This window comes from Dama dama, chromosome 9 (assembly GCF_033118175.1).
Source record: "Dama dama isolate Ldn47 chromosome 9, ASM3311817v1, whole genome shotgun sequence".
Lineage (NCBI taxonomy): Eukaryota > Metazoa > Chordata > Mammalia > Artiodactyla > Cervidae > Dama > Dama dama.
The window spans coordinates 6,268,906-6,294,679 of NC_083689.1; the positions used below are offsets into that span (position 1 = coordinate 6,268,906).

The following is a 25,774-nucleotide window of genomic DNA, read 5'->3' on the forward strand; positions in this document are numbered from 1 at the left end:
TGGGAACAGTGTCCTGGACCCGGAGCCGGCGAGTGCACAGCGGGGACAGACTCTGCAGCTGCAGACTGAAGGGTCATGCGTGTGTCTCACTTGCTGGCTGGGAGACTCTTGGGCGGGAGTTTCTGGAGATCTAGAAGCTCTTTTTCTACCCAAGACAGTCCATCTTACCTTTTTTAATCCTTCTACTTGTTGTAGCTCTGCTCGGAGTAAAGAGGAAGTGTCTTTCTCACGCTGTAACTCTCGCTGAAGAGCTTGTCTTTGTTCTTTTTCTGATTTCAGCTCTTTCTCTAGACTTGCGCTGTTTTTGCACAGTGAACTTGAGTTAGTCTCAATGAGCGATCTTCATGGAAACGCATATTCTACAACCCAAGTCACCACATAAGAAACAGGGGATTCACAGCAATCTGAATTGTGAGGTGAGCATACAGACCCTTCCACAAAGCACTGAAATAAGGCTCCCTCTCCTCCCAGGGCCATCTGCACCTCCATAAGAAAGACCAGGAACACGTCAAGGAAAGCAGGCACAGGCACACACTTGACAGTTCCACAAACGGAAAGGGAGGAAAAGAGCTCTAACACTTGTGGCTGCACACACAGCCTACATCTCCTACTACTGAGATGGAGACATTTATTCTGCAACATTTATCCTGCTTTTTAAAGGAGCCAGCTACCAGTGGAGGATACTGGGAGGCTGGGGACAAGGAAAAAGCTACTAAGGCGTGGCAGTGAGTTTCAGTTGAATCTTGATGCCTTTCTCACCAGCTGAGTGGCCTTGGGGACTATACTGAGCCCCCATGAAGTCATTTTTCCCATTTGTGAAGTGGGGAATAGACACCGCATCTCTCCTAATCCTAATCCTAGCCTTGCAGGGGTCACCTGTGAAGTGGGACACTGTCTGCCCCACTTGGGAGATGGCCTCCCCAGTCCTCGCCACACCACGAAGCCACCTGCTGCCTCTGGGGCTCCTACCACTGCTCGTGCAGCTGGGCAAGCTGCTGCTGCAGGGCGCTGCTCCTCCCGCCGAGCTCCTGCTGCAGCTTGCGGCTCCGCTCCTCGGCCCCCTGCCTCGCCCTCTCTGAGAGCTGTAACCTAGACCAAAGGGACCAAACACTTGTAAGGACAGGACCACTCCTCACACTGACCATATGATTTTTGCATAGCCTTGCTAGCTTTTTTTAAAAAAATTAATATATGATAAAATTGACTCCTTTGTGTGTATAATTCTATGAGTTTTTAGCATAGGCATAAATTCATGTAAGCATTACCACAATCCATTCTAACAGGTGACATAAACTATTTCCATCACCCCACAAAACGCCTTAGCACTGCCCCTTTGAGTCAGACCTCTCCACCCCAAATGTTATATATTGATACACAGAATTACATTTCACAAAATCTTTTGAGACTGCCTTCTTTCTTTCAGCACATCTTTGAGATCAATCCAAGTTTTTGTGTGTATTAGTGGTCATTCCTTTTTATGGCTGGGTAGAATTTCATTGTGTAGATGTCCTGTTTATCCATTTGCTTGATGAAAGACATCTGAGTTGCTTCTAGATTTTGGCAATTATGAATAGAGATGCTATAAGCGTTTGTGTACAGGTTTTTTTTTTTTTTTTTGTGAACATAGGTTTTCACTCCTTTAGGGCAGTCAGGAATGGGATTATTGGATCATATGATAGGAGTATGTTTGGCTTTTTTCAGAGACTATTTTCCAAAGCGCATTCCCACTAGTAATGTATGAGTGTTCCGCTTGTTTTGTAGCCTCACCAGCATCTGGTACTGTCATTAAAAAAATATTTAGTTGTTCTAATAGGTGTGCAGTGGCATCTCATTATGATTTTAACATGTACTTCCCTAATGGCTAATGCTGAACAATTTTTTAAAATGAAAATATAGTTGATTTTGGAAGAAAAGTTATGACCAACCTAGATAGCATATTAAAAAGCAGAGACATTACTTTGCCGACAAAGGTCCATCTAGTCAAAGCTATGGTTTTTCCAGTAGTTATGTAGGGATGTGAGAGTTGGACTATAAAGAAAGCTGAGCGTCCAAGAACTGATGCTTTTGAACTGTGGTGTTGGAGAAGACCCTTGAGAATCCCTTGGACTGCAAGGAGATCCACCCAGTCCATCCTAAAGGAAATCAGTGCTGGATATTCATTGGAAGGACTGATGCTGAAGCTGAAAGGCCAATCCTTTGGCCACCTGATGTAAAGAACTGACTCACTGGAAAAGACCCTGATGCTGGGAAAGACTGAAGGCAGCAGAAGGGGACGACAGAGGATGAAATGGTTGGATGGCATCACTGACTTGATGGACATAAGTTTGCGCAAGCTCCAGGAGTTGGTGATGGACAGGGAGGCCTGGCGTGCTGGAGTCCATGGGGTCGCAGAGTCGAACACGACCGAGTGACTGAACTGAACTGAGCAAGATATTGAATATAGCTCTCCCTGTACTATAAAGTATCAAAAAATCACTGTGTTTACCTAGTTTGAAGCGGTATATATCTGTTAATCCCATACTCCCAGTTTATCCCTCCCCACCTTCCTATTTGGTAACCATAAGTTTGTTTTCTGAATCTGTTTCTGTTTTCTAAATAAGTTCATTTGTAACACTTTTTTTTTTTAGATTCCACATATAAGTGATATCATATATTTGTCTTTCTCTAACTTATTTTACTTGGTATGATAATTTCTAGGTTTATCCATGTTGCTGCAAATCAATATTTCATTATTTTTTAAGACTGAGTAATATTCCATTGTATATAGGTACCACATCTTCTTTATCCATTCATTAACTGATGGACATTAAGTTTGCTTTCATGTCTTGGTTATTGTAAATAGTCTGCTATGAACATTGGGGGTGCACATGTCTTTTTGAATTAGAGCTTTCATCTTTTCTGGATATATGCCCAAGAGTGGGACTGCTGGATCATATGGCAACTCTACTTTTAGTTTTTAAAAAAAACCTCCATACTGTTCCTTAGTGGCTGCACCAATTTTTTATTTCCACCAAGTACAGGAGGGTTCCTTTTTCTCCACACCCTCTGCTGCATTTATTTGTAGACTTTCCATGTTGGCCATTCTGACTGGTCTGAAATGACACTTTATTGTAGTTTTGATTTGCATTTCTCTAATAATTGGCCATGTTGAGCATCTTTTCATCTGTCTTCTTTGAAGACATGTTTATTTAGGTCTTCTGCTCATTTTTTTTTTTTTTAATGCACTAATGTCTCAACTTTTACTGGCCTCCTGCTCCGCAGGGCACACTGCTTCTATTGATTCAATGCCTCAAAACTTGAGCGTCTGAGACTTCAGACACCACTTTGCTATCCACAAGCCTGAGGCTGGTGGTCTTCTGGATGACCTGCATAGAGTTGTTGCTGTCCAGAGCATCATCAAGACTAAAGTGTTCCCCATCTTCCAGCAGGTGGCAGGAGGTGTTGATCTCAGCCTCCAGCTTGACCTTCATGTTCAGCAGGGCCTTGTATTTCTGGGTCTGGCATTACCCCTCTGCCTCGGTCTGGGCTGGCTCTGACTCCAGGTGCAGGAGGACCCCGAAGGCCTGTTCCATCTGCATGGCATAGTGGGCCTCCACCGCCTTCAGGCTGTTTTCCAAGTTGGCCTTCAGATTTCTCATGGAGTACAGGATGATGTCCAGGGACTAGATGGTGTCTTAGCTCTGAGAAAGTCATCTTAGGAGCTCCTACCTCAGAATGTGTAAAGTGACCACTGTGGTGCTCTCCTTCATCTGCTGGGACCAGTACTGGTCTGGCTCCTCCTGGTTCTCCTGAGCCAGCTCAATGTACAGGGCCCAATGTCTGCCATGATCTTGTTGAGGTCCTGAAGTTTTAAGGCATCCAATTCCATGGTAACCCAGAGTTGGCAGCCTGGCTTTGCAGACCCTTTACTTTTTCCTTGTGATTCTTCTTCATGAAGAGCAGCTCCTGCTTGAGAGCCTCAATCTTAGTCTCCGGCTGCAGCTGGGTGACACAGGTGCAGAGTCTGCAGCTGCAAAGTGCAGGTGCAGAGACTCAATAACCTGCAGAGTCTGTAGATGTCACTTTCAACAGACTGGCGCGTGGCCAGCTCTGTCTCATACTTGACTCTGATGTCATCAGCAGCAAGACAAGATGGGGCATTGTCAATCTATAGAACGATGCTGGCATTGTCCACAGAATTTGGAAAAGTCTGAGCCCTTAGGTCCTCAATGGTCTTCAAGTAATTCCCCCCCACAATGTCCCTATCTCCCAGGAAACCTATATGCAAGTCAAGAAGCAACAGTTAGAACCAGGCATGGAACAACTGATTGGTTCCAAATCAGGAAAGGAGCATGACAAGGTTGTATATTGTCACCCTGCTTATTTAACTTATATGCAGAATACATCATGCAAAATGCTAGGCTGGATGAATCACAAGGTGGAGTCAAGACTGCTGGGAGAAATATCAATAACCTCAGATATGCAGATGATTCCACCCTATTGGCAGAAAGTAAAGAGGAACTAAAGAGCCTCTTGAAAGAGGAGAGTGAAAAAGCTGGCTTGAAAGAGATTAGAAAAACTAAGATCATGGCATCCAGTCCCATCACTTCATGGCAAATAGAGGGGAAAAAGTTGAAGCAGTGACAGATTTTATTTTCTTGGGCTCCAAAATCACTGCGGATGGTGACCGCAGCCATGAAATTAAAAGACGCTTGCTCCTTGAAAGAAAAGCTATGACAAACCTAGACAGTGTACTAAAAAGAAGAGACACATTAATTTGCCAACAAAGATCCACATAGTCAAAGCTACGCTTTTTCTAGTAGCCATGTATGGATGTGAGAGGTGGACCATAAAGAAGGCTAAGCACCAAAGAACTGACGCCTTTCAATGTGGTGCTGGAGGAGATTCTAAAGAGTCCCTTGAACTGCAAAGAGATCAAACCAGTCAATCCTAAAGGAAATCAGTCCTGAATATTCATTGGAAGGCCTGATGCTGAAGCTGAAGCTCCAATACTTTGGCCACCTGATGCAAAGAGCAGACTCACTGGAACAGACCCTGATGCTGGGAAGAATCAAAGGCAAAAGGAGATGGGGGCAGCAGAGGGTGAGATGGTTGGACAGACAGCATCCGTGACTCAGTGGACACGAATTTGACCAACTCCAGGAAAGAGTAGAGGACAGTGCTACAGTCCACGGGGCTGCAAAGAGTTGGACATGACTTATTAGCTACTGAATAACAACAATTTACATTTAAGTCTTTAAACCATTTTGAGTTTATTTTTGCATGTAGTGTGAGGGAGTGTTCTAACTTCACTGATTCACACGAGGCTGTCCAGCTTTGCCAACACTTGCTGAAGAGACCTTTTTTTCTCCATTGTATATTCTGGCCTCCTATGTCAAAGATTAATTGACATAGGTACGTGGGTTTATTTTTGGTCTCTTTATTCTGTCCATTGATCCATGTCTGTTTTTGTGCCAATACCACACTACTTTGACTGCTATCACTTTGTACTACTGTCTGAAGTCTGGAAGGGTTATGCCTCCAGCTTTGTTCTTTTTCCTCAGATTGCTTTGGCAATTCTGGGTCTTTCATGGTTGCATATAAATTTTAGGATTATTTGTTGTAGTTTTGTGAAAAATGTCATAGGTAATTTGATAAGGATCACATTAAGTTTATAGATTGCTTTGGGTCGTATGGTCATTTAAACTATATTACTTCTTCCAATCCAAGATCACGGGATATCTTTACATTTCCTTGAATCATCTTCAAAGTCTTTCACCTCCTTGGTTAGGTTCATCCCTAGGGTTTTTTTTTGATGTGATTTTAAACAGCATTTTTTTTTCTTACTTTTTCTTTCTGACATTTCATTGTTAGAGTAAAGAAATCAAACAGATTTCTTGACTATCTTTTTGTGTGCTTATTTGTCCATATGTCCTATTTGATGCAGGGTCTTTTCAATCTTTCGTCCGTGTTAGACTGGATTGTTCACTGAGTTTTGAGAGTTCTTTATATATTCTGGATATGAGTCCTTTGTCAGATACAGGATTTTTATTATCTTAGCTGTACCTTCCACTGGAAAAAAGTTTTAAATTTTGAGGAAGTCCAATTTATCAAGTTTGTCTCTTATGAACAGAGCTTTTACGTCACATCTAAGAACTCTTTGTCTAACCCAAGGCCACAAAGATTTTCTATGTTTTCTTCTAAAAGTTTTTAGTCTTAGGTTTTACATGTAGATTCATGATTCCTTTGAACTTAACTTTTGTATAAAGGTGTGGTCTAAATTGAGGTTCATTTTTTGGCTTATGTATACCCAACTGTTTCCAATATCATTTATTGAAAAAACTATCCTTTCTCCATTGAAATGCCTTTGTACCTTTGTAAAAAAAAAAGTCACCTATATTTGTATGAGTCAATTTTTTTTTTTACCTGTATTCTGATACCTTACTGACCTGCTATTTATTTATTTAATTCTTATTTTTTGGTCATGCCGTGCAGCATGCAGGGTCTTAGTTCCCTGACCAGGGGTCGAACCTCTACCCCTTGCAATAGAACTGCAGACTCTTATACACTGGACTGCCAGGAAAGTCCCTGACCTGATCTAAATGTGAGCTCACTGGATAGTTCTGACTCCCTGAGAAGTCAAAGTGATATAGTAGCCCAAAAGTTGAATAACTGCATACATGCTTAGGGAAACTCTGGAATCCAGTCCCCTTTCTGGGCAAGACTAAAGACCTGAAGGAAAGTCATTCCAACATGTCTATACTTTTGAGAGAGACTCTGAGTAAGTCTCCAGGCTCAGACAATGCCTAGTACCTTCTAGGGAATATCTGCCAGGAGGAAGCGTTTACCTTTCTTCCATTTGTTTCATGCTGGACATGACTTGATTGGTTTTTTCTTCAAAAGATGTAATGACTTCATTCTTCTGTTGTAAACTGCTCTCTGCATTCTATAAAAGCAAGGAAAGAGGGTCATTTTCTGCTTTTGTCTCACCCCCCTGCCTGTTCTGGATTACAAGAGGGTTCAACAGTTCTCTTTGTACTTTTTTAATAATACTTTCAAGAGTGTTTCATTAATTGCTGCTCTTCGCTAGAGCCCTGGAAGACAAACTAGGTCAACGCATCCAGTGTCATCAACATAAAGAAGGGCAGAGCAGGAATTTCCTAGTGGCCCAATGATCAGGACTTGGCATTTTCACTGCTGTGGCCTGGGTTCAGTGCCTAGTTAGCGAATTAAGATCCTACAAGCCATGCAGAGTGGCGAGAAAAAGGCAGAGAGGCAGGAAATGAAGCCCTGTGTTTGAAAAGGCCAAGTCCCTTTTTGAAAAGGAACTTCAGAGTCAGATCTGACTCAACACTGCTGAGCCTTCTCGTGCGCCAGGCACCTCCATGAGTTCACACGAGTCCTGCAGGCTTCTCACGATGGGCATTGTGAGCCCCCACTGCTCTGAGCAAGAGAGGGAGGCTCAGAAGTGGCAAGCACCTGGGTAAAGGTCACAGCACAAGTGTGGTGCAGCTGGGTCCGTACCTACGCCCATGTGACCTTCTCAGCCCAAGCTTTTACCTGTGGCAGACGCTGAGTGACCAGGCGGCAGCAAAACAAACAAGCAAACGTGTTTCTGTGTGTCTACAGGAGACACTCTTAAATACAAGGAGACAGAAAGACTGAAGACAGAAAGAAGTACTGATACATTCTTAGGAATACACAAACTGTATTTTCTGGCTTTAACGTAATAAAACTAGATGTAAGCAACGAAAGAATAGCTGAACACCTCACATCTGGAAATGGAATAGCATATTACTAAAATACACTGAGCTAAAAAAATCAGAAGAGAAATTATGAAATACTTAGAGCTGAAACACAATGAAAACACTGCAGAATTTCATTACATTGAAGATGCATCCTAATTTTATATACCACTAAGAAAGGAAAAAACTGCTACTTGAAATGCGTCATGACATTGACTGTAAGACGTGTCTCAATTTCCGAGATGACAGATATGAAAAATATGCTTTTTATTGGGTTGGCCATTAAGGTACTTTGGTTTTTAGGTAAGAAATAAAAGACACATTTTTCAACAAGAACTTTACTGAACAACGTGCTATTTTGTTCCACTACCTTCTGCCATTTTTCAGGCAACTTCATGTTCAATCTTCCCCAAACTATTTATCTTTTTGAGCAAAGAAGTGTTGTAGGTGCCTTTTACATTCTTCCAAGTAACTGAATTTTTTTCCAAGAAGAGAATTTTGTAAAGATTTAAATAAATGGAAACCCGAAGGTGCAGTGTCTGGTGAATACAATGCACGAATCAGAACTTCCCAGCCAGGGACTTCCCTGATGATCCAGTGGCTGAGAGCCCAATGAAGGGGGCCCAGGTTCGATCCTTGATCAGGGAACTAGATCCCACATGCTGCAACTAAAGATCCTGCATGCCACAATTAAGACTTGGCACAGCCAAATAAATAAATAAAACCAAACAAAACTCTATCTTTTTTTTTTTTTTTTTTAAAGAAGAACTTCCCAGCCAAGCTGTAACAGTTTTTGCCTGGTCATCAAAGAAACATGTGGTCTTGTGTTATCCTGATGGAAGACTATGTGTTTCCTGTTGACTAATTCCAGACACTTTTCATCAACAGCTGTTTTCAGTTGGTCTAATTGGGAGCAGTATTTATTGGAATTAATCGTTTGGTTTTCTGGAAGGAGCTCGTAATAGGGGACTCTGTTCTAATCCCACCATATATACAACATCACCTTCTTTGGATGAAGACCTGCCTTTGGCGAGGTTGGTGGTTCATTTTGCTTAGCCCACAATCTCTTCTATTCTATATTATCGTACAGTATCCACTTTTCGTTGCCCTTCACAATTTGTTTTTAAAAAGGAGTGTTTTCATTATGTTTCAGTAGAGAATGACACATGGAAATACGGTCAAGAAGGTTTATTTCCCTTAACTTATGTGGAACCCAAGCCATTAAAATGATTAACATAACTAAGGGGGTGCAAATAATTTTCAACATTTAATTTGGATATTTTAAGTATGTCAGCTATCTCTCATGTAGTTTAACACTGTTGTCAATTGATGTCTTGATTTAATCTCTATTGACTTCAACAGGTCTACCTGACTGGGGAGCATCATCCAGCAAGAAATCTCCAACGTGAAACTTCACAAACCACTTCTGACACAATCAACCAGCACTTTCTCCACACACTGCACACATATATTTTTTTGCATTTCAGTTGCATTTTTACCTTCTTTGAAATAATAAATAATAACAATATGCCAAAAATGCTTTTTTCCTTCCATCTTCAATATTAAAATAGCTTTACAAAAATTCACCAATTTTGCTAAGTTTTTTGAAAATGCAAGCCGATATGATAACTGTCATGATACAATCTAACAAAACTGTTTTGAATGAAGTTAAAGACTAAATGTTGTGAGAGCTGTCTTATGGAAAAAACCAAACGAACCTTTTGGCCAACCAAATGAAATACTTTCATCAAAATTTGAGTGTCATTAAAACAGTGAAGTGAAGTCGCTGAGTCATGTCCAACTCTTTGTGATCCCATGGACTGTAGCCCACTAGGCTTCTCTGTCCATGGGATTTACCAGGCAAGAATACTGGAGTGGGCTGCCATTTCCTTCTCCAGGGGATCTTCCCAACCCAGGGATCAAACCCAGGTCTCCCACACTATAGGCAGACTCTACTGTCTGAGCCACTGGGGAAGCCTAGCTAAAACGGTACTTGTGGGCAATTTTAAACTTTTAGACTTCCCTGGTGGCTTAGACGGTAAAGTGTCTGCCTACAATGTGGGAGGCCCAGGTTTGATCCCTGGGTCAGGAAGATGCTCTGGAGAAGGAAATGGCAACCCACTCCAGTATTCTTGCCTGGAAAATCCCATGGATGGAGGAGTGTGGTAGGCTACAGTCCATGGGGTCGAAAAGAGTCGGACACGACTGAGTGACTTCACTTCAAATAAAATATTTAATGAAATAAAAAATAAAATAAAACAGATGAGCTAAGTATGCATTTCAGAAGCTGAAAATGAGCCACAGAGTAAACCCTAAGAAATAAAGAATATAATAAAAGTGAAGGTAGAGATCAACGAAATAAGAAACAATAACAGAACACAATAAGGAATATTAGAAAACAAGCCAGTTCTTTGAGAAGATTATTAGAACAGACACAATTCTGGCAAGATTAGATAAAGAAGAAAGACAGAAAATGCAATAAGAAAACACTGAATTAAACAGATTTAAAAATTCTGCAAAAGAATATTATAAACAATTATGAGCTAAAACACTTGAAAACCTAATTAAAATAAGACACATTTTGGGAAAAAGTATAAAATATACCAAAACTGGTCTGAGAAGAAATGGAAAATATGAATAAACCAGTAAGCATTCAATAAATTGAAATGGCAGTCATAGTCTCCTTGACCCAAAAAGCCCAGCCCAGATGAATCCTATAACATGGATGGGATTCTCAAAACTTTTGGAGAACAGATACTTGCTCTCTTATAAGAGTTACTTCTAAGAAAGAGAGCAGGAAACCTTATTTTACAGTACTAGTCCAACCATGATTTTGAAGCCAAATAAGGTTAGTAATAGGAAAGAAAGTTAGAGGTCTGTCTCATGTATAAACATACACATTAGCTACATACTTAAATATGTCACAATCAAGTAGGAATCCAAGAATGTAAATTTATAAATTGCCACATAAATAAGGGCGAAAAAAAAAAATAAGGGAGAAAACGAACTGTTCTATCACAATAAATAAAATGCAAAAAAGCCTAAAACATTTAATAAAGTTCAATATTTATTTATGAGAAAAATCTCTGAGCAAACAAGAAATAAAGAAGAACTTCACAGACTTCTCTGGGGGTCCAGTGGTTAAGAATCTGCCTGAAAATGCAGGAGACACGGGTTCCATCCCTGATCACAGAAACTCGCTCATGCCATGAGCAACTGACCCTGAGCGCCACACTGCTGAGCCTCTGCTCTAGAGCCCACGCACCGCAACTGCGGAAGCCCACAAGCCCCGTACTCCACGACGGGAAGCCACTGCAGTGAGGGGCCTGCGCTCCACCATCAGAGCAGCCTCCGCTCCATGCGGCAAGAGGGAGCCCATGCACAGTAACGTAAATAAATTAAAAAAAAAAAAGAACTTCTTTAATTCAGTAAAGATTATATACCAACCATCTAGTAAGCATTACCCTTGATGGGGAGATCTTTTTAAAAAAACAAGTTTATTTATTTGTTTTTGGCTGTGCTGGGTCTCTGTTGCTGTGGGGCTTTCCTCCAGTTGCGGAGAACAGGGGCTACTCTCCAGCTGCGGGGCGCAGGCTCTAGGCGTGTGGGCGTCAGTAGTTGTGGCTCCCAGGCTCCAGTGCACAGGCTTAATAGTTGTGGCACACCGGCTGAGTTGCTCCGAGGCACGTGGATTTTTTCCCGATCAGGGATGGAACCCGTGTTTCCTGCACTGGCAGGTGGATTCTTTACCACTGAGCCACCCGGGAAGGCCTGATGGAGAAAGTTTTACATGCATTACTTTTAAGATCAGAATCACAAGTCTGCTCACTATTTCTGTTACTGTCTAAGTAGTCATGGAGGCCAGTGCTAAAAGAAACAAAAAATAATGAGTACAAGACTTGAGACTGAAGAGACTAAATTGTCTTTATTTGCCTACAGTATGATTAATTACCACCAAGATCAATAGACAAACCATCAGAACTAGGTGGTGGGTGGGCAAGGCTGTCAAACACAAGATCAACCTATAAAGCACAAAAGCACTTCTCCACGTTAGTAAGAACTCACTAGAAGATGCAGCCAAAATAAGGAAACAGCCATGCTGCCATCAAGGATGAGACAGAATCAAGGGCTCACCTGGAGAAAACGCAACTCTTATGGAACAAAAGGGAGAGTAAGCTTTGAATTCAACATAATTCCCACTTAAGAAATTCAGCTGGAGTTTTAAAAAAGGAAGTTTATACCTTATTCTAAAATATTTATCAAGAATCAGACTACACTACAAAGTTACAGTAACCAAAGCAGCATGATGCTGGCACAAAACCAGGCAGGAGAGAAAGCCCAGAAATAAGCGCACGCACTTACGGTCAGTTAATTTACAGCAAAGGAGGCGAGAAAACGGAGAAAAGAACTGTCTCTTCAATAAGCGGTGCTGGGAAAGTGGGAAAGTGCACAGCTACATGTAAAAGAATGAAAATAGAACATTTCCTAACACTATATGCAAAGATAAACTCAAAATGGATTAAAGATCAAGGTATAACACTGGATAGTATAACACTGGAAAACATAGGCAGAACACTGACATAAATTACTGACAGCAATATTTTTTTGGATCCATCTCCTAGAGTAATGGAAACAAAAGTGAAAATAAACAAATGTGACCTAATTAAACTTATAAGCTTTTGCACAGCAATGGAAACCATAAACAAAATGAAAAGACAACCTATGGAATGGGAGAAAATATTTGCTAATGATGTGACCAACAGAGGGATTTTGAAAACATACCAACAGCCAGCTTTATCGGTGTTGTTCGGTCCCTAAGTCGTGTCTGACTCTTTGTGATCCCCATGGACGGCAGCACGCCAGGCTTCCCTGTCCTTCACTGTCTCCTGGAGTTTGCTCAAATTCATGTCCATCGAGTCAGTGATGCTATCTAACTATCTCTTCCTCTGCTGCCCCCTTCTCTTTTTGCCTTCAGTCTTTCCCAGCATCAGGATCTTTTCCAGTGAGTTGGCTCTTCACATCAGGTGGCCAAAGTACTGGAGCTTCAGCTTCCAGATTTATGTTTCCTCTTGGTGGCTTGCCTGTTCATATTTTTTGTCCCTTTTTCTTTTGGATTTCCTATCTTTCCCTTGTTGATGAGTAGTAATTCCATGTATAGTCTAAATATTAGTCCTTTACCGGTCTACAGATTGTAAGTATCTTCTCCTAGTCATCTACTATCCTTAAGTCCCTAGTTTTGATATAGTCTAATGTGTTGATTCTTCACATATGGTTTGCACTTTGGGGGTTTTAGAAACATTCTCATGCTTAGGTGACAAAGATATTCCACACTAGTTTACTCAACCTTTCACATTTAGGTTTGTAATGTATCAAAAGTTAACTTTTGTATATGGCATTTCCTAGGGATCCAGTGTTCTTCCAATGAATATTCAGGGTTGATTTCCTTTAGGATTCACTGGTTTGATCTCCTTGCAGTCCAAGGGACTCTCAAGAGTCTTCTCTAGCATCACAGTTTGAAAGCATCAGTTCTTTGGCACTCAGTCTTCTTTACAGTCCAACTCTCACATCCGTACATGACTACTGGAAAAACCAGAGCTTTGACTGTATGGACTTTTGTTGGCAAAGCGATGTCTTTGCTTTTTAATATGCTGTCTAGGTTTGTCACAGTTTTCCTTCCAAGAAGCAAGCATCTTTTTAATTTCATGGCTGCAGTCACTATCTGTGATGATTTTGGAGCCCAAGAAAATAAAATCTGTCACTGTTTCCCCATCTATTTGCCATGAAGTGATGGGACTGGATGCCATGATCTTTGTTTTTTGAATGCTGAGTTCTTCTAAAAAAATTAACTTATTTATTTTAATTGGAGGCTAATTACTTTACAATATTGTGGTGGCTTTTGCCATACATCGACAGGAATCAGCCACAGGACAGGGGGTTCAGGATGGGGGACACGTGTGCACCTGTGGCTGAATGCTGAGTTTTAAGCCAGCCTTTTCACTCTCCTCTTTCACTTTCATCAAGAGCCTCTTTAGTTCCTCTTCGCTTTCTGCATTAGAGTGGTATCATCTGCATATCTGAGATGCTGATATTTCTCCTGGCAATCTTGTATCCAGCTTGTGATTCATCCAGCCCAGCATTTTCCAAGATGTACTCTGCATAGAAGTTAAATAAACAGAGTGACAATACACAGCCTTGTTGTACTCCTTTCCCAATTTGGAACCAATTATTCCATGTCAGGTTCTAACTGTGGCTTCTTGACCTGCATACAGATTTCTCAGGAGGCATGTAAGGTATTCTGCTATTCCCATCTCTTTAAGAATTTTCCAGTTTGTTGTGATCTACAAAGTCAAAGTCTTTGGCGTAGTCAATAAAGCAGATGTTTTTCTGGAATTTCCTTGCTTTCTCTATGATCCAACGAATGTTGGCAATTTGATCTTTGGTTCCTCTGTCTTTTCTAAACTTGGCTTGTACATCTGGAAGTTCTTGATTCACGTACTGCTGAAGCCAAGCTTCATGGATTTTGAGCATAATCTTACTAGCATGTGAAATGAGCACAACTGACTGGTAGTCTGAATATTCTTTGGCATTGCCTTTCTTTGAGATTGGAATGAAAACTGATCTTTTCCAGTCTTGTGGCCAATGCTGACATACTGAGTACAACACTTTAACAGCATCATCTTTTAGGATTTTAAATAGCTCAGCTGGAATTCCATCACCTCCACTAGCTTTGTTTGTAGTGCTAAGGCCCACTTGACTTCATACTCCAGGATGTCTGGCTTTAGGTTAGTGACCACACCATCATGGTTATCCTGGTCAAGAAGATCTCTTTTGTACAGTTCTTCTGTGTATTCTTGCCACCTCTTCTTAACCTCTTCTGGCTCTGTTAGGTCCTTACTGTCTCTGTCCTTTATTGTGCCTATTCTTGCATGAAATATTCCCTTGATATCTCCAATTTTCATGAAGAGTTCTTTAATCTTTCCCATTCTGTTGTTTTCCTCTACTTCTTTGCATTGTTTATTGAAGAAAGCCTTCTTATCTCTTCTTGATATACAAAAAACTTACATAGCTTAATATAAAAAAACCATACAACCCAAACAAAAAATGGGCAGAAGACCTAATTAGACATCTGTATGTCTCTGAAAGACATACAGATGGCCAACAGGCACATGAAAAGATGCTCAACACAGCTAATTATAGAGAAATGCAAATAAAAACTGCAGTGAAGAATTACCTCACACTAGTCAGAATGGTCATCATCAAAAAGTCTACAAATAGTAAATGCTGGAGAGGATGTAGAGAAAAGGGAACCGCCTGCACTGTTGCTGGGAATGTAAATTGGTACAGATGCTGGAAAACAATATGGAGAATCCTTAAAAAACTAAAAATAGAGTTACTGTAAGATCTAGCAATTCCATTCCTGGGCACATATCTAGAAAAGATGAAAGGTCTAATTAAAAAAGATACATGTTCACTGCAGCACTATGTACAACAGCCATGGTGTGGAAGCAACCTACATATCTACTGACAGATGGATGGATAAAGAAGATATGGTGAGTATATGTGTGTGTGTGTGTGTGTATATATATATATATAAATATGTGTGTGTGTATATGTGTATACGTGTGTATATATAAAAATATGTGTGTGTATGTGTGTGTATATACGTGTGTGTATATATAAATATGTGTGTGTGTGTATACGTGTGTGTATGTGTGTGTCTGTATGTGTATGTGTGTGTATATGTGTATGTGTGTGTATGTGTGTGTATATGTGTGTGTGTGTATGTGTGTGTGTGTGTATACACAGTGCATACAGACACACATACAATGGAACATTGCTGTTGTTTAGTTGCTAAGTCGTGTCTGACTCTTTGCATCCCCATGGACTGCAGCCCTCCAGGCTCCTCTGTCCATGGGATTTCCCAGGCAAGAATACTGGAGTGGGTAGCCATTTTCTTCTCCAGGGATCTTCCTGACCCAGGCATCAGACCTGAGTCTCCTGCATTGGCAGGTGGATTCTTTACAACTAAGTCACCAGGGAAGCCCTACAGAGCCATAAAAAGAAAGAAATAATGCCATCTGTAGGAATATGGATGGACCTAGAGATTATCACTCTAAGTCAAGTAAGTCAGCCAAAGACAAATATCATACCACTTATATGTGGAATCTAAAAAAATGATACAAATGAACTTATTTACAACACAGAAACAGAGTCAGACTTGGAGAAAAAACTTATGGTTACCAAAGGGAAATTTATGGTTAACAGATACATATCACTGTATATAAAATAGTAAAGACCTACTATATAGCATAGGGAACTATATGCAATAATTTATAATAATCTATAATAGAAAAGAATCTGAAAAAGAATCATTTTATACCAGAAACTAACAGAACATTGTGAATTAACTATACTCCACTTGAGAAGAAGATAAAAAAGAACAAACATTTATAAATAGATAAGTCAATCGGAAAATGAAGGGAGAAAACAGGGGGAAACACGGGCAGGCTTGACCAACGTTCTGGGCCGAATCATGTCCCTCCCAAACCTGTTATGTTGAAGTCCTAGCCCCCAGTATGACCCAGGACCTCATTTGGAAGCAGGGTCACTAACTGCAGACATAATTAATTAAGATGAAGTCACAATGGAGTTGGGTGGGCTCCCAATACAATATGACTGGTGTCCTTATACAAAGAGGAGATGTGGACAGAGGCATGCACATTCAGGGAAAATGCTGTGTGAAGACGGAAGGCAGAGATGGGGTGGTAACTCCTTCAAGTGAAGGAACCCCCAAAACTGACAGCAAGCACCAGAAGCGAGGAGAGACGGCTGGGACTGACGTTCTCACAAGCCTCAGAGGACGCCACCCCTGCCAATGCCTGATGCTGAGACTCCTGGCCTCCAGCACTGCGAGGTGATAAGTTCTCGTTAAGCCACTCAGCCTGTGGTGTTTTACTGCAGCAGCCTGAGCAAACTCACAGAACCAACCAGACAGTAAAACCCACCACAAAGCCACGGCAATTAAAATACACAAACCCTCAAGCAGAACAGAGACCTCAGAGAGAGCTCCATTTATTTACGTAGGAACTTGGCACATGATGAAGGCGGTACCACATGCCAACAAGCGACCCTGAAGCAGTTTACTACATGGACAAAAAGAACACTGAATCCCTGGGTAATGCCATATACAAAGGCTAACTCTTGATAACAGGACAAACCTAACGTGAAAGGTTGAGACAACTAGTGTGGACTATCTCTGACACCCAGGCATGAGAAAGTTTCTAATACAAAACCTCCAAAGTGCAAAGAAAGAAAGTGAAAGTAAAAGTCGCTCAGTCATGTCCAACTCTTTGTGACCGCACGGACTATACAGTCCATGGAATTCTCCAGGCCAGAATACTGGAGTGGGTAGCCTTTCCCTTCTCCAGGGGATCTTCCCAACCCAGGTCTCCCACATTTCAGACAGATTCTTTAACCAGCTGAGCCACAAGGGAAGCCCAAGAATACTGAAGTGGATAGCCTATCCCTTCTCCAGTGGATCTTCTGGACCTAGGAATAGAACCAGGGTCTCCTGCATTGCAGGCAGATTCTTTACCAACCAAGCTATCAGGGAAGCCCCCAAAGTGCAAACCATATTTGAAAAATCAACACATTATCGACTACATCAAAACTAGGGACTTTGGGATAGTAGATGACTAGGAGAAGATACTTACAATCTGTAGACCAGTAAAGGACTAATATTTACACTATACATGACTACTCATCAACAAGGAAAAGAGAAAACCCGAAAGAAATAAAGGACAAAACAGATGAACAGGTAAGCCACAAAGAGGAAGCATAAATGGCTAGCTGCCATATTAAAGGATGCTCAAACTCATTAGACTGAGAAATGAATATTAAAACAATTGTACACTCACTCACAATACAGGTACCACACGCCACAGCTCGAGGGAGTGTATGTTGGTGCAGCCCTTCTGGAAAGCAGTGTGGCTGGAAGAAAGAAGCGTCTGGCTGGGAGGACGCTATGATTATGTCTGCCAGAGAGATTCTCCCAGGTCTCAAAGGGAGATGGGTACACTACTTGCCAGGGTGTGGCTTGTGCTAGCATAGTGGAGGAAAATCGTTTGTCCGTCACTGGGCAAGAAAATGCAGTGGGTACACACATTGGGAAGCTAACCTGTATTAAGAAGCCAACAGCAGGTAAGTATGCAGATGAACGTCACGCCGAGGCAGAAAAAGGAACAGGAGAGCCACAGCACGATACCACTGATGGAAACTAAAATTTGTATCTCAAAATGATACCCATTTTAGAATGATGAATACAAATGAAAAGATCAACACTTTCGAATGCTGGGCTATAGGAAAGAGGATGGCAGTGGGATGGGGGATAAAAGGAAATAAGAAAAGAAGAGGGATGTTTTTTTATAGTGCCCTGACCAGGGATATAAGTGTCAACTCAACCTTCTGCATCTGAAGCCCAGAGGGAGAAAGAGTGTGAAGCCGGAATTCCAGCAGCACTAGAGGGACGTGGGTGTGGTCCTTCCTGGGGAATCCAACCACGCTGTGCTGACTCTGCAGACAGGGGTTTGGTGATGCCACAGCAGATGTCATGAGCCTTGCGAGTTATGGCCAACATGAAGTCAAACTGCCACTTGCCCAAACTTGGAAGACGGAATCCATGCCCACTGTGTCAGGGCTTTGTGTGATGTGGACACAGAGCCAATTCCCACCTGGACTTTGTGAAACATCTGTAAATTAATGGCTTTGACTTCCTCCAGCTGCTGGCGCAGGGCGACCAGAGTGTCCTGCTTCTCATGGGTGTCCTTTTCTAGTAGCTTCATTGCAATTTCCATTTCGGTTTTCATTCCAATTTGTAACTCCAGTTCTTTTTCTAATTCCTTAAAGGATATTAACAAGGAGAATATTATTAAAGTAGATCAGAGAAATGAACTTAACTGATACTGTATTTTGGGCGGTGCTGAACATACGAAGGTCAGAATAGGTTAGGGAAATGCAGACAAGTCTGTCTGGAGCACAGCTAGATTTAATTTTACCCCTTTTCTCATTTTACAATAAACACTGGCTCAGCATCAAGTCAACAGAAAGTAGGTAGGTGGTAATGAGGGATACTCCAGGATATTTTTTTAACATGTTAAAAGCCTTATTTCCATAAAACTAATTTGTTTTAAAGAAGGCTGAAGCATGCATCTGCAAAGCGCTGATAGAAGCTAGCTTTCAGGGGATGAACTGGGGAATCTTTCTGACGACTCAGGCTTACATACTCACCAAACGAGCTTTCCTCTCCTCCTTCAGCTGCTTCCACACATCATTGTACATTTCATCCAGACCTTGCCGAGTCTGCTTATAAGTCTCCAGTTCAATTTTTGTATCTTGTTTTGTTATCTGTGATCAAACAAGAGCACCATAGGAATGGTTTGCTTACAGAAGCAAGCTAACTACTGGGTTGGCCAAGTACAAAGTATTTTAACACATTATTGACTGGGGAATTATTGCAGAAACTATTGCCTGTGACTGGTGATTTGTTATGTAAGTGAATAACGAAACACTCTGGTCAATAATGTTCAGGTAACAAAAGATGTATTAATACATCTCTGGTCAATAAGTTGCTAAAATATACCAAATAAATGTTTTTAAAAGTAGCACAATTTCTAATTTCTATTTTTTAAAATAATAATAGAGAAAAGTTAAAATTTTAAAGATATCTTAATATGTTTGAACTTGAAGGATGAAAGCAAACTAATAGATTTTTGAAAGGGTGGGCTCAGAAACAATTTAATTTTCTTTAAAACAGAAAAGTCGTTCTGAGTGGGAAAGGTCCACATTCAGTATTTATCTAGCATAATTTTTAGCACTGGGTGAATTTCGAGATGAATCAGATATGGTCTCTACCCTCAAGTCATTGGGTGAGACAGCCGCAAGTCAGCAGTTCTACAAAACAGCAAATGGATTCTACGATGGAGGGAAATGCAGCGAGTGATGACAGCACATGAGGAGAAGGGCCCAGGCCTCCGGACGGGCACTGGGACAGCATCACAGAGGACTGGGCCCACCAGAGAAGCTGAGGGGGGGACAGCAACTTTCACTTACAAAGGCCTAGAGGCACTTGGGAAACCCCAAGTGGTCCAGGCGGCCTGAGAGGGGGCATTAGGGTACCAAGGCTTCTTTGAAACAGAGCATCTTTGCACGTTTCAAGCTTGAGGTCTGTGATGGACATGTCTGAGTGCCTATAAAGTCTATTTCTCACCTCTGCGCTTTTTTCGCTTTTCTCACGAATTAATTCATTTTGTTCTCTTAATTGTTGCTGTTCTTCTTGGAGTGAACAAATTCGGTCTGTTGCAGCTGAAAGCTTATAAAGAAAGATTTTTATATTTCTTAACATCAAAATGAATCTTACTGCTCAAATTAAAAGCTAACATTTAGCATCCTCGAAATTGACAATGCATTTTTACATATGTGAAATTTTGTTTTTAATCATTGTTTTGAATTAGGTAATACAGTCACAAAATTCCAAAGATAAAAAAACATAGTAAAATCTCTCTCCCACCCTTGCCCCTAGTGATCTCTGCCCTTCCCAGATACTCTTTCACAAAAACGACAATATACCATCTATTTCACATGGGCAAAAATTTATGGACACAAAATATTAGAAACAGCCTGAATGTCGAATACTAGAAATGGTTTAACAAATCACAGTGAAAGCAAAAAAAAGAAACAAGTAGTTATTAAAATATTTATAAAAACTTTTAATGACTTGAGAACATACTTATGATATAATCAAATAAAGCAGGTTATAGAGTATGTTCTCATGTCTAGTTTAAAAAAAAAAACAACAGCAATTGGACTTCCCTGGTGGGGGTTAAGACTTGGTGCTCCCAATGAAGGGGACATGGTTTTGATCCCTGGTTGGGGAACTAAGACCCCACATGCCACAGGGTGCGGCCTAAAACAAAACAAAACAAAAAACCCCCACAACTTAAAAATGCTTAAGAAGAAAATCAAAAGCAAACAAACAAACAAAACTTAGGAAGAGATGGGAACGCTATATACCAAGTGTTAAAAATAGCTGTCATTTAGCCAAGGGATTATGCATTTCCTGCCCCCCACCCCCCCAATTCTTTTTAGTTTTTCTAGCCAATGAGCAAAAGTGTATCTTATCACTAGAGAGATAATTAAACAATCTGGGAGTGGAATCACAACCAAACCACTAAAGATGTGCCTGAGGAAAACATCTTCCTTGCCTGAATGAGTATAGTTTAGGGAAAAGCGTCTAGGAGCAGGTGCCTTCATGGACCTGCTGAGGAGAGGCCAGCAGGAAAGACAAGATAGAGGAGTGACGCCCCAACCAACTTGTCCTTATCCAGCCTGTGAACCAGCCTTGAGACAGAAGGTGAGGCTGGGTAGGGAGAAAGAAGTAAGACGTGTGCCCTTGGTGTGCGGCTATGCTCCTAGCACCATTCATGAATGGGGCCCTGAAGCCTTCTCTTGCTCAGGCCTAGGTCCACGCGGACTCAGAAGCCAGGACTGAGGTTTCTAAACATAACTTCTGTGCCCAAGCTAAAAACTAAGGCTTGAAAGGAGGCGCTAGTTGCTACAAGGGAAGAAGCAGACAAAAACCAAATGCTAATTCCAGTCCTACCCTCAGAGGACAGAGACCACACCCTGGGTGAGAGGCGTACTTCTCTCTAAAGCACATTTTCTATTACAACTGTTTGCTTTTGAAGAAAAAATAACCCAGTTGGTTCAGTTTCAAAAGCTAAATTCATTCAAGGTGTGCCAACTCTCCTCAGAGTGGGAGAAAATATTCACAAAGTAACTAATAAGGGATTAATCTCCAAAATACACAAACAACTCATGCAGCTCAGTATTAAAAAAAAAAAAATCCAATCAACAGATTGGTAGAAGATCTAAAGAGACGTTTCTCCAAAGACATACAGATGGCCAAAAAAGCACATGAAAAGATGCTTAACATCACTAATTATTAGAGAAAGGCAAATCAAAACTACAGTAAGATATCACCAGTCAGAATGGCCATCATAAAAAACCTACAAACCATAAATACCAGAGAGGGTGTGGATAAAAGGAAACCCTCTTATGCTGTGGGTGGGCATGTAAACTGGTACAGCTGCTGTGGAGAACAGTACAGGTTCCTTAAAAAAAGGAACTGTCACTAGAGCTACCATGACCCAGCAATCCCACGCCTGGGCATGTAAGCAGAGAGAGCAATAACGTGAAGATTCACATACCCACCCCAGTGTCCACTGCAGCATTACTTACAATGGCCAGGACACAGAGGCAACCTAAATGTTCATCAGCAGAAGAATGGGTAAAGACGTGGTACATATATATATATATATATATATGTATAATGGAATAAAAGAGAATGAAATGATGTCAATTTGCAGAAACATGGATGGGCCTAGAGATGGTCATATCGAGTGAAGTAAGTCAGACAGAGAAGGACAAATATCATATGATATTGTTTATATGTGGAAACTAAAAAACAGGTACAAATGAACTTCTATACGAAGTGGAGAAAGAGTTACAGATGTGGAAAACAAGCTTATGGTTACCAGGGGTAAAAGGGGGGAGGAAAGGGATACAATGGAAGATTGAGACTAACATATGCACACGACTATATATAAAACGTGTAATAATAAGGACCTACTGTATAGCACAGGGAACTCTCCTCAATATTATGCAATGGTCTATATGGGAGAAGAATCTAGAAGAGTGGATGTATGTATTTATATAACTAATTCACTTTCCTGTACCCCTGAAAGTAACTTAACATTATAAACCAACTACACTTCAATAAAAATGATTTAAAAACCCTAAAACTAAAACAACAACAACAAAAACAAATCATGCCACCTCGTCTGGGAGAACAAAGAGTGAATCTGCTTGTTGTTCTAAAATCAACTAAGGTCTCTTTGAGGGCCTCCACACGCCAAGTGTCAGGCAAGGCACATTTATATGGTATTAACCTAATTTAATCTTTACAACACTATTGTAAGGTATGAATTATCACCCAGGTTGGAGATGAGGAAAGTGAGGCCCAAAGGCCCACTCCATCCCCAGAGGAATTGGAGTGCTTCAGTTCTAAGTGCGATGAAGTCTCTCCTGTGACGCTCATCTTTGAGTTTCTACCTCCTCTCACAAATCTGAGCTCCTCTCCTGAAAGTTGTTCCGGTCATGGCCCTGAGAAGAGCATAGGAAGTCTGCAGTGAGCCTTAAACTGGAGTCCTTACTAACAGGCGTGCTCTGCGACTCTCCTTCTGGCCGTGACCCGCCCTGCACCATGGGGCAGCCGTCCTCTGGCCCCTCTCAGAGCCCCTCCTTCCCAGGGAGAGCTGGAGGGGCCCGAGCAGCCAGGGACCGCTACCTGTGGGCGCGCAACCCCCCTCCTGCTAGCAGGAGACAAGATGTGTCCACCAAGCAGCCTGCCGGGCACGGGCAGCAAGCCTTCTTCCTCGGCCTCAGCCCTCCTTCTTCCTGTCCTTTCATTCTCTCTCTCCCTAGTGAGAAAGCAGAGAAAGACCGCACTGTGGGGAGACCGGTTCCACGCTCCTGCGAGGCCGAAACACCAGAGGGGTGGGCAAGGGTACTTCCACCTGGCAGAGCCTGCGCCCTCCGGACAGCAGGGAGACACCCTACATCACAGGACAGGTGGTAAGAGAGGAAGGGAGCAGCACATTCATAAGAGGACCTGCACCTGTCTCCTGCTGGACCACTGCGAGGTCAGGAAGCCTGAGTCACTGAGAACCGGCTCGTGATCAGCTGCACTGACTCTCGGCAGCCCTGGCCAGGGCAGATCATAGACATTCTGAGGGTGCGAAATTCTGAGAATGCCTGCCCTGCGTGCAGCTCAGCCTGAGGTCAGCACTTCCCTCTCCTACCAGCGAGCAGCTCCGGTCAGATGTCCCAACCACACCATTTCTCTTAGCCTCGGGTCATTCTGGTTTAAGCATTTCGGTAAGGCACAAACCTCTTCTTGGAGCTTTGAATTAGTCTTTTCCAAGCCATCTATCTTGGTTTGAAGATCCCCAACTGTGCAGCTGTAGAACAGAAAATATTAAGTGAATGTGAACTTATGAAGGTTGTCTTCCCAATTTGTAAACAATGAGAATGGAGATTTCCAGATTTCCTGTATGAAATGCAGAGTCAAAGGGTTTCCAATTAACTCATAGATGAGGATTCTAAATATATATGTATATTAATTGAAAAGTTTTCAATGTTTTCTTCCCCATAGATGCTACCCATTTGTTTTTTAGCCAACTGGAAAGAAAACAGAGTTTCTCCCGACACAATAGATGGGAACCAAAATGCCCTGGTGGTGATACATCTAAAGTAATATTCATAACAAGATATTGGTACTTTTGGGTAGTAGGATCAAAGTTGATTTTTAAATATTTTTTACACTTTGTTCCATTTTTCACATACTCTTTAAGTAACATGCTCTACTTTCATACTGAAAAATACACAAAAAACTAGTGTAGACTTGATAAACAACAACAATAATAGTAGTAATTTTCTTTTTGGACGATGTACCAGGCTCTCTTTTGTTCTAAGCATTTTAAATGCATCAACTTATGTAATCCTCTCCACAATTCTGTGAGGCAAATTTTATTGTTAATCTGTATTACAGATGAGGAAACCATAACTTTACATTGAAAAAGTCACTAAGTTCATACCCCTATGAACCCAGGGAGTCTGGCTCTAGAACCTGCACTTTTAGGCAATAGACCCTACTACTAAAAACTGGTGTTTTTCGCCATTGAGGGGGATACCAAGAAACAAGTCTTTCAAGGCTAAGGAAACAAGGTTCAAGAATTGGGTGGGAGAAAGATAAAAATACAAATTGACACAAAATGAAAAAGACAACAAAACAAAAGATATGGAAGGAATTACAAGTTTAAAGACTATGGCATTTTCAATTCTGTACTGACTATATAACTCACAAAGTATCAATAAAACTGCTATTTTTTCCTTAGAAAACACAAATTACCAAACAAGATACATCCTCAAGAGGAGAAAAGCTAGATGAACTAACAACTAAGGAAAGACTGAAAAGCCGGCAAAATGTTGCCTCTATACATGCTTGGAGCTTCACATTTTCAACGAGCTCATGAACTAGAAGGTGTTCCCAGCACAGAAATAAGCCAAAGCTTTCTGATTCATTTTGTGAGGCTGCATAACCTTGAGACCATGCCAGAGGGAAAACTATGGAACAGTTACATTAGATTATGCCTTAAGAGAATGATTAAATCATTAAAGCTATGATCAAGTAGTTTTCCCTGTGGAAAAAATACATTTAGTAAACTATATCATGTCAATAGATTAAGGGATAAAAGTCAAGATTAACTTAATGAATGCTAAAAGGCATTTGATAAAATTCAACATCTATTTCTTACAAAAGTTCTCAATAAACAAGGAATGAATTAAGAATCTCTCTCTCAAAACAGTAGTCAGCATCATACCTCAGAGAGCTCAAAAGTGCACTTCCTTAGGTATGTTCTTTTTTTTTTTTTTCTCATTTATTAGTTGGAGTCTAATTACTTTACAATATTGTAGTGATTTTTGTCATACATTGACATGAATCAGCCATGGGTTTACATGTATTCCCCACTTAGGTATGTTCTAAAGAACACGCCAGATCCTTTGCCTGTTTCATTGGCTTTGGGGGTCACAGAGGCTGCTCCCGTAGAGCACTGCTAATGTGCACAGTAAATTTTCTAAAGGGGTTGAGGGTTCAGAGAGAGAAGTATATCTCCCAAAAATGTTAGGCTGAGAATCTCCATCCACCCCCCTCAACACCTGCAACAACTAGTGTTTCATGACACACAGGAGCAGCTTTCCAATTAAAAAGAAAACTCAAGATAAAGATACCTGCTTTCAAAAACAAAAAAAAACCACGAGATATTAAATCTCTACTGAATTGCTTTTGAAGGTCTAACCCAGTGGTTTCCAGCTCCTTCTCCTGCTCAGCATACTGGAGGGATGTGCGCTGATTCCCAGCAGCAACAGTGCTT

At 41.2% G+C, this 25,774-nt stretch overlaps 1 protein-coding gene and 1 pseudogene across 3 annotated transcripts in view; both read right to left on the reverse strand.

Annotated features, from left to right (window-relative positions):
• The window catches only part of RUFY1 (RUN and FYVE domain containing 1), a 62,548-nt gene that overhangs the window by 7,535 nt on the left and 29,239 nt on the right, over positions 1-25,774 (reverse strand). For 2 of the 3 annotated variants that reach the window (XM_061149652.1, XM_061149653.1), the window contains exons 8-14: positions 23,731-23,800; positions 19,990-20,091; positions 19,011-19,127; positions 18,455-18,622; positions 6,828-6,925; positions 970-1,089; positions 169-298 (exon numbers count right to left, since the gene is read on the reverse strand). In XM_061149652.1, the coding sequence (XP_061005635.1) occupies positions 169-298; positions 970-1,089; positions 6,828-6,925; positions 18,455-18,622; positions 19,011-19,127; positions 19,990-20,091; positions 23,731-23,800 (805 nt within the window). Of the gene's footprint in view, positions 1-168; positions 299-969; positions 1,090-6,827; positions 6,926-11,210; positions 11,496-18,454; positions 18,623-19,010; positions 19,128-19,989; positions 20,092-23,730; positions 23,801-25,774 lie in introns of those variants that run through there. The other variant, XM_061149654.1, reaches the window with a different exon arrangement.
• Positions 1,097-5,776, reverse strand: LOC133061517 (keratin, type I cytoskeletal 18-like; annotated as a pseudogene).